We start from the raw sequence: 8,445 nt of genomic DNA, 5'->3' as shown, positions 1-8,445 counted from the left end.
TTCCCTATCACATTGTATTTATTTTAATCACACCTTCCTTACATAGCACTTATGTGCTTCTTATGTGCTTCTTATTAACCCCTACTAATTTTCATTTGTGTGCTGCCCTGGAGTACTCAGCCTGTGTCGGCATGTTGGGGGCCCACACCCCAGACCCATACCCAGTATAAGGGACCCCCAGTGACACAGACGCCTTGACGAACGGCCTTGGGGCTTAGCTCTATATCTGCAACCAAGATCTCTGTATTATCTGATTATTATGTAGATATTTTTCACTCAGTGTGCAATTGGGATACAAAATGTTTTTTTTCCTAGCCAGAATTACCCCTCCCTTTTGGCACCTGACTGACATCACCTCTGATTGAGCAGCTTACCAACAAATGTGTTGTGGAGTTTTAGAACAATCAATAGTAAAGAAGATCATTAGGTTTAACTGCAGGTTTGTCCTGCCCCAGCAAAACCCACCAAAGGACGTTGGAAACCCCCCCACCTCCGGCATTTGTACGCCAGAGCTTTTCCCGACACCGCTGCCCCTGCTGCCTTAGCCACCTGTCACATTCAACAGTGACGTCAGTGGCAGGTTGGGGAATGTTTGCGACGGCTCAGGAGGACTCGGGTGCCTAAGCGCTCCCGAGTCCCCCCCGAGCCGCGCCAAACATACCCGAGCCTGCCGCCGACGTCACTGCTGCTGTAAAATGAGTGGCAGCTGGCGGCATGGTGGCTGGTTTAGGGGAGCTCTGGCATACCCCGGAGCAATGGTGCTGTGCCAGTGGTGCACACCTGGACACCACCTATTCTATATTAGTAGTATACCTGGAAATTTTCCGGAACAGCCCGCTGCGGCAGCGCAGCTGAGCCCGGAAATATATCCAGGCATACCACCCATGTGTTTAAGGGAGGAAATCACTTCTTTGGCCCGGAACACACTATCCTGACTGATCCACCAAGATAGTGGCCGATTTGGTAAGCATACAGCCTTACCAGTCAGTCGTCGTGCACTTCTTGAGGTCACATCTAGTGGGGCTTATGAATTGCCAGATGAGCTGCAAGGTCAGTCCCTGCAACTAGCGTATAGGTGGTTGGTTGTCTGTACACACAGACAGACACGCCGATATATCAGCATCAGTTATGCTGCAGGGCCAACCAGATATATATCTGAACGATTTTCACAGACATATGCGGTGCACACACCCACCAATTATTCCACTGAACAGGTGATATATCTAGTAGTGTGTACCCAGCTTTACAGATGACAATCTGAATGCTTAGTGAAAGCACTTTGGCATATGAGGCTATGTCCTTGGCTGCATAGATGTGTGCAAGAAGAATAGAGATCATTTTCTACGGTGTGGTGTGTATCTTGGATAACAGAATCTCCACTTTTCAATGCAATTTGCAATTTTAACTACACATTAAAGTTTCAGACACCATTTTTATTAGCTGAACAAAAATGACGCACTCAAAAATGACTTGCTTACATAAGATGCCAAGTACTTGGACATGGCATATGATTAGAAGCCTAAGGCTATTTTGTACAGGCTACAAATAAAATTGCACTGCAAACACAAGAATGAAATAATGGAGGTAACAGATATGTAGAAAAGTTGATGTCATTGACAAAAAAAAAAAAAAAATGACCAAAAAGTGTTGCACATATTTTTCTGCATTGGTGCAAATCTGAACGTCATCTATTAATATTTTTGATAATTAAAAGGAACATAACTGCGCCCACTTTATTAAACATTTAACCAACGACAACACATTTATAAAGGACAAAGCTCTATGAACGCATTAATACAACACTGGTACTTCTAAACTGCTCTACATGTTACATGGACCCTCTGTGACCAGCTCATTCACTGGCAATGGGGCTCTTCAGAGAAACTTAAAGATCTTCAAAGATTAAAGCAAAGCATTGTGTAAAGCACTGGATCTCCCTCAAACACTGTGACCTCTCTTGACACTTAACTAAAAGTTTAAATAACAGCAAATGAAAGTACCAGAAGAAGATCAACCTGGTCCGTAAAGTGCAAGGATCTGAAAAAAAAAAAAAAAAAAATTACCAGGGAAATTGTTAAATATTTTAGTCTCCCTTTCACATCATCAAAAGCTTACAGGGTACCATGTAATATTTAATTAAATATAAAACCCCAGCAAACAAATTGTTAAACACAATGAAATTTGGTATTTTTTTTTAAGATTTTGAAAAGCAGCATAACCAGCAATGATCTTGAGTCTATTTTCATATTTTTGGGCTGGTAAAAATCCATCGTTATTATTTTGAGGGCCTTTGAATTTACACGGCAAAGACCATCTACCCAAATGGGCAGAATAGTAAACTAAATTGCAAGGAAGTACCAAAGTTTGTACTGTGTCTATCAAATTACTTTGTTGCATGTGAATCGCGGTGGTGTGCGTACATTTGCATCCATCAATTAGCAATGCATGACAAACCCTTGGGAGCATGCATACGAATCACATTACAAATGTAGGCTTTCCTAATCACTACAAAAGATATACTCTGAATGAATCAATATTTCCAAAATAGAGAGAAAAAAGAGGATTTTGGTACTTACCGGTAAATCCATTTCTCTGAGATCAGCAGGGACCACTGGAATCACATCGGGTATTAGAGCTGGGAATGCTGGGAGCTAGGCACTTAATAATAATTAGGGGATACTGGCTCCTCCCCTCTAAGACCCACAATCCCCCAGTGAGGAAATTGGCCCACCAGAGGAAAGGGTTACAGAAAAACCATAAACAACATAACCATACATACAACACGCAGGTATCGGACCGGGCTGCAACAGCAACCACAACAGGCAGAATCCAACAGCCGGGCGGGTGTCCAGTGGTCCCTGCTGATCTCAGAGAAATGGATTTACCGGTAAGTACCAAAATCCTCTTTTCTCTGACATGCAGCAGGGACCACTGGAATCACATCGGTGAGGTTCCAAAGACCAAGCCCCGGGAGGGAGAGTGCTGGGGATTCTGTAGAACCAGACGACCAAAAGTTGAAGCCGAAGCTGCAAAAGTGTCGAACTGGTAAAACTTAACAAACGTGTTCTGAGACGACCAAGTGGCCGCTCTGCAAAGCTGAGAGATAGAGGCCCCTCTCTCAGCAGCCCACGACGTACTCACCGATCTGGTAGAGTGTGCTGTTAAGGAGACAGGAGGCACCTGTCCTGCATGAAGATAAGCACTACGGATCGTCCACTTGATCCATCGTGCAATAGTCTGTTTTGACGCAGGCCACCCCCTGCGGAAGGCGTCATAGAGTACAAATAAGGAATCCGATTTGCGTATAGCCCTGGTTCTCTTGACGTAAATCCGAAGCGCCCTGACCACGTCCAAGGAGGATTGCTCTGGCGAATCCCCTTGGAAGGCCGGAACCACGATAGGCTGGTTAATGTGGTATGAGGATACCACCTTCGGAAGGAACCCGGCCTGAGTACGCAGTTCTGCTCTGTCCTCGTGAAAAATTAAATACGGAGGCTTACAGGACAGAGCACTCAGCTCCGAAACCCGGCGAGCTGAGGCAAGGGCTAGCAAAAGTACTGTCTTCCAGCACAAGAACTTCAGTTCCACCCTATTCAGTGGCTCAAAGGTCTCAGACCTCAAGAAGGCTAGTACCAAGTCCAGATCCCAAGGAGCTGTGGGGGGTACGAAGGGAGGCTGTACTCGAAGAACCCCTTGAAAAAATGTCTGTATCTCAGGAATGAGGGCCAATCTCCTCTGAAAGAGAACAGACAAGGCTGAGACCTGGACCTTAAGAGAACCCAGTCTCAGACCCCCATCCAATCCCCTCTGTAAGAACAACAGAAGGCGGGACAATTTGAATATTCGGAATGGCCAGCCCTTAGACTCGCACCAACCCGCATATGAGCGCCATATTCTGTGATAATGTGCTGCTGAGTTGGGCTTTCGGGCTCTTAACATCGTAGGGATTACAACTCTTGGAATTCCCCTCTCCCTCAAGACCTCGGTCTCAACAGCCACGCCGTCAAATGTAGCTGTGGTAGATTCTGATGGAAGAAGGGTCCCTGCAGAAGAAGATCGGGTCTGAGGGGCAACCGAACTGGCTCGTCTGCCAGTAACATCTGGATGTCTGAAAACCACGTTCTGCGAGGCCACCAGGGCGCTATCAGAATAGCTTGCACTGGTTCCCTCTTGAGCCTCTTGAGCACCTGGCCCAGAAGTGGAAGTGGCGGGAACAGGTAGACAAAACTGAACTCCCACGGAGTCGACAGAGCGTCTGCCGCTATGGCCTGAGGGTCTCTTGTACGTGCCACGTATGCTGGTAGTTGGTGGTTCTTCTGAGACGCCATCAGATCCACCTCGGGAACTCCCCACCTGTCGGTGAGCTCCCGAAACACCTCGGGGTTGAGAGACCACTCTCCTGGGTGAAGGTCCTCCCTGCTGAGGAAAATCGGCCTCTAGATTTTCCCGACCTGGAAGGAACACTGCCAGCAGAATTACTCCTGACCGTTCTGCCCACTGCAGAACCTTCTTTACCTCCTTCATGGCCATACTGCTCCTCGTGCCGCCCTGCCTGTTCACGTAGGCGACTGCCGTGGCATTGTCCGACCTTATCTTTATGTGTTGGCCCTGAAGGAACTCCTGAGCCTCCAGCAAAGCATTGTATATGGCTCTGATCTCCAACACGTTGATGGACAAGCGACTCTCCTGCAGGTCCCACCTGCCCTGGAGGCAGAGATGAAGCACTACGGCCCCCCAGCCGCGGAGACTTGCGTCCGTTGTCAACACAATCCAGTCCTGGACTGCAAACCGACGACCCTCTATTAGGTTCCTTCTGTGTCGCCACCACAGTAGAGAATGTCTTGCCTCGGCCGACAAGTGGATCCTCCTGTGCAGATTCAGGTGCGAGCCCGCACCCTTTCTGAGAAGATCCCACTGAAAAGGTCTTGAGTGGAAACGTCCCCACGTCAGAGCTGGGAAGGCTGCCACCATCTTCCCTAGCAGCTGAGTACACAGATGGAGGCTGATCTTCTGTGGAAGTAAGATCTTCTGCACTAAGAGTAAGATAGCCTGGATCTTGTCTTCTGGCAGGAAGACCCTCAGAGACTCCGTGTCTAGCCAAAGACCTAGGAACAAGATCCTTCTGGATGGAACTAAAGAGGATTTCTTGAAATTCATTATCCACCCCAGGCTGGTGAGCGTCTGCGTAGTTAACCTCGCCTGACTCTCCAATAACTCCCTCGTTGGAGCCTTGAGTAGGAGATCGTCCAGATAGGGGATTATTGTCACCCCCTGACCTCTGAGGTATGCAACGGCTACTGATAGAGTCTTGGTGAATACTCTGGGCGCTGAGGATAATCCGAAAGGCAGAGCCCTGAACTGAAAATGGTCCCGACCGATGGCAAAACGAAGAAACGCCTGGTGAGAGATCCAAATCGGGATGTGTAGGTAAGCATCCTTGATATCCAATGATATCATGTACTCCCCTGGCTCCAACGAAGCAATCACTGAGTGGATTGATTCCATCTTGAATGGTTGATACGAGACTAACAGATTCAAAGGCTTCAGGTTGAGAATGGGCCTGACTGACCCATCCGGCTTGGGGACTACAAAGAGGGTTGAGTAGAACCCTGTGTTCCTCTGAGCTGCTGGGACCGGCATGATGACCTGAGCTTCCAGCAAGATCCGGATGGCCTCTAACAGGCTCGTTCTCTTTTCCTGAGATGTTGGCAGAGCCGTTGTGAAGAACCGTACCGGAGGAGTGGAATCGAACTGAATTCGGTACCCCTCTGACACCACCCTGCGAACCCAAGGATCCTCCGAAAGGGAGAACCATTGGGTTCCGAAGGCCAACAGACGGGCACCTACGGGTAAACTGTTGACGGAAGCTGGTAAACCGTCATGCCACCGGCTTCTGCTGGGGCTTAGGTTCCTGGAGTCTTGGAGCAGCCTGAGGGCGGGCTCTGGCTCTGGAACCTCTGGTCGACTGGAAACCTCTTCCTCTGCCCCGGAAGGGGCGCTGGGTCCGAAAGGACTGAAAAGACGGACCTGCGAACTGTCGTCTGGGAGGAGGAGGAGCTGCCGACGGTAAAAAAGCCGACTTTCCTCCCGTCGCCTGTGAGATCCACTTATCTAATTCAGGCCCGAAAAGGATGTCCCCGGAAAAGGGAAGACCCTCCACAGCCCTCTTAGATTCCGCGTCCGCCTGCCAAGAGCGAAGCCAGAGGGCTCTCCGTGCAGAAATAGCGCTTGCTGAGATTCTAGAAGAGATCAAGGATACATCCTTAGCAGCCTCTCCTAAGAACATAGCAGACTCCTTAACGTGTTCAGCTAAGCAGCGAATCTCATCCCTGGGCATACCTGTCTCCAATCCTTCAATGATTAGCTCCGCCCATTTTGCATTTGCCCTATTTACCCAGGCCGAAACTATAGCCGGTCTGAGTTGAGTCCCTGCTGCTACATAAATGGCCTTGAGAGTAGCCTCCATCTTCCTATCTGAGGGATCTTTCAAGGCTGAAGCCCCCGGGACTGGCAGAGTTGTCTTCTTGGACAGACGGGAAACTGAGGTGTCCACAGGAGGTGGAGTCTCCCACTTGCTTAGGGCGGTTGTTTCAAAGGGATACAGAGAAGGAAAACGTTTGGGAATCTGAAACAGTTTGTCCGGGTTCTTCCATGCAGCCACAAGCTGATCCTGATTTGGACAGGGAAAGACCACTGATGTCTTCTGAACCCCACCAAACAGATCAAATTCCTGCGGCTCTGGTCTGGGATCGTCCGGTAAACGAAGTACCTCCTTTACCGCCATAATAAGAGCCTCTATCCCTAAAGGTGTAGGCTCTCCCTCAGGAATGACATCCTGAACCTCTTCCCATTCACCATCCTCCATTTCGTGAAATGGATCCTGTTCCTCCTCTAAATCATCCTCCACAACAATAGCTGATAAGGTCGCTTATTGCTGGATGCGGAAGGCCTCTCTAGTCTATTCATGGAGTTAGCTAACCCCTCCACAGACCTTGCTAGGGCCGTAGCCCAAGATGGCTCCGCTCTGCGAGCCAGCGCCAGTTCAGAAGTGAGCTTTGACATAGTACCCACTAACGTTGAGGCCCACTGGGGCGCCTGAGACCCCGCCAGTGATGCAGATTCAGCACCTGAACATGACTGACAAACAGTGGCATTACCCTCAGCTGTGTATTGAGAAAACTTTGCAGTACAGACAGTACAAGCGAAAACCTTCTGAGAGGCCTTGGACTTGCCCGTCATGATCCCTGCTCGCCCGGTCCAACAGCGCGCGATACAGGATCTTGCAACACACACACACACTGAGAACAGATACACCTCTCACAAGCCAGAAACCTCAGGGTTCTGTGAGACCTGGAGGAGAATGAGCCCTGTTACACCAAGACCGATACAGCGCAAAACACTGTGTCAGTAATCAATCTTTTTTAGAGCCCTCTAAGCTGCAGTCACCTGTGAACAGGAAAGAGTCAGCCTTACTGTGTATCTGCGTAATGGCCGCGCCATGCCCGCCTCCGTGTAACAGCGTGTCCCCTCTCCCTCCTACCTAGCCAGCCTGTGCCGTCCTGACAGCGCCCAGAGACACCCGCTTGCAAGCGCTCACTGCGTGTAATGCCTCCGGCACCTAGTTCTGCCGCGTGGGACTAGTACACAGGTACGCGCCGTTTGCAAGATGGCGGCGCCTCACAACGCTGCAGAGACCCGCGCACAGCGCGGCAGCCGGAGAAGCAGGGGACGGCGTGTGGAAAGTGCGCTCAGCGCCTTACTCACCACCGGAGACTTCTCCTTCGTGACTGGCGTCCCCTTTGATGGAGGGGCGGCAGGAGCACGGAACCCGTGCAGGCAGGTACCTTTAGCGAGGTCCTGACTGACGACCTGGAACTCCAGGGGCGCTGAATGCCCGGACCCACACTTTTCAATAAGTGGGGAAGGGGTTCACACTACTATCAAGCGAAAAAAATCTCTGTATATAGCAGAAGCTAGAAAAATGTGCAGGAGCAGCAAAAAACTGTGACCTAACTCCCTGGCACAATTTTCTCACTGGGGGATTGTGGGTCTTAGAGGGGAGGAGCCAGTATCCCCTAATTATTATTAAGAAGTGCCTAGCTCCCAGCATTCCCAGCTCTAATACCCGATGTGATTCCAGTGGTCCCTGCTGCATGTCAGAGAAAAAAAAATTCTATACGCAGTATTGCTGAATAAAATCTGAAATTTAAAAAGAAAAACATTTTCCCCCCAAATTAAACACAGTTGTGCTTTGATCACAATCCCTTGCTAGTTACATAAAGACATGAGGGAACATTATAAATACTTACCCAAACGAACACTTAAGACTTATCTGTGAAGACAAAAACAAAGTATTAATCACATTAAAAATACTGAGAAAGCAAAACTGCCAGATTTGCCAAAAGGGGTGTACACACGCTCTGGACCCGATGGCCATCAATACCA

At 49.2% G+C, this 8,445-nt stretch overlaps 1 protein-coding gene across 1 annotated transcript in view; it reads right to left on the bottom strand.

The window, feature by feature from the left end:
- Positions 1 to 1,412: 1,412 nt before the first annotated feature.
- LOC146057815 (gametocyte-specific factor 1-like) overlaps positions 1,413 to 8,445 on the bottom strand; it is a 57,609-nt gene continuing 50,576 nt past the window's right edge. The window contains exons 9-10 of the mRNA XM_083169532.1: positions 8,310 to 8,332; positions 1,413 to 2,037 (exon numbers count right to left, since the gene is read on the bottom strand). Coding sequence (XP_083025658.1) covers positions 8,322 to 8,332 — 11 coding nt within the window. The 3' untranslated portion in view covers positions 1,413 to 2,037; positions 8,310 to 8,321. The remainder of the gene's footprint in view (positions 2,038 to 8,309; positions 8,333 to 8,445) is intronic.

Source organism: Crinia signifera, chromosome 2 (assembly GCF_055691185.1).
Source record: "Crinia signifera chromosome 2, ASM5569118v1, whole genome shotgun sequence".
NCBI classification, from domain to species: Eukaryota; Metazoa; Chordata; class Amphibia; order Anura; family Myobatrachidae; genus Crinia; species Crinia signifera.
Note: the sequence above shows the minus strand (reverse complement) of the source record. Positions and strands in the feature narration are given on the sequence as shown.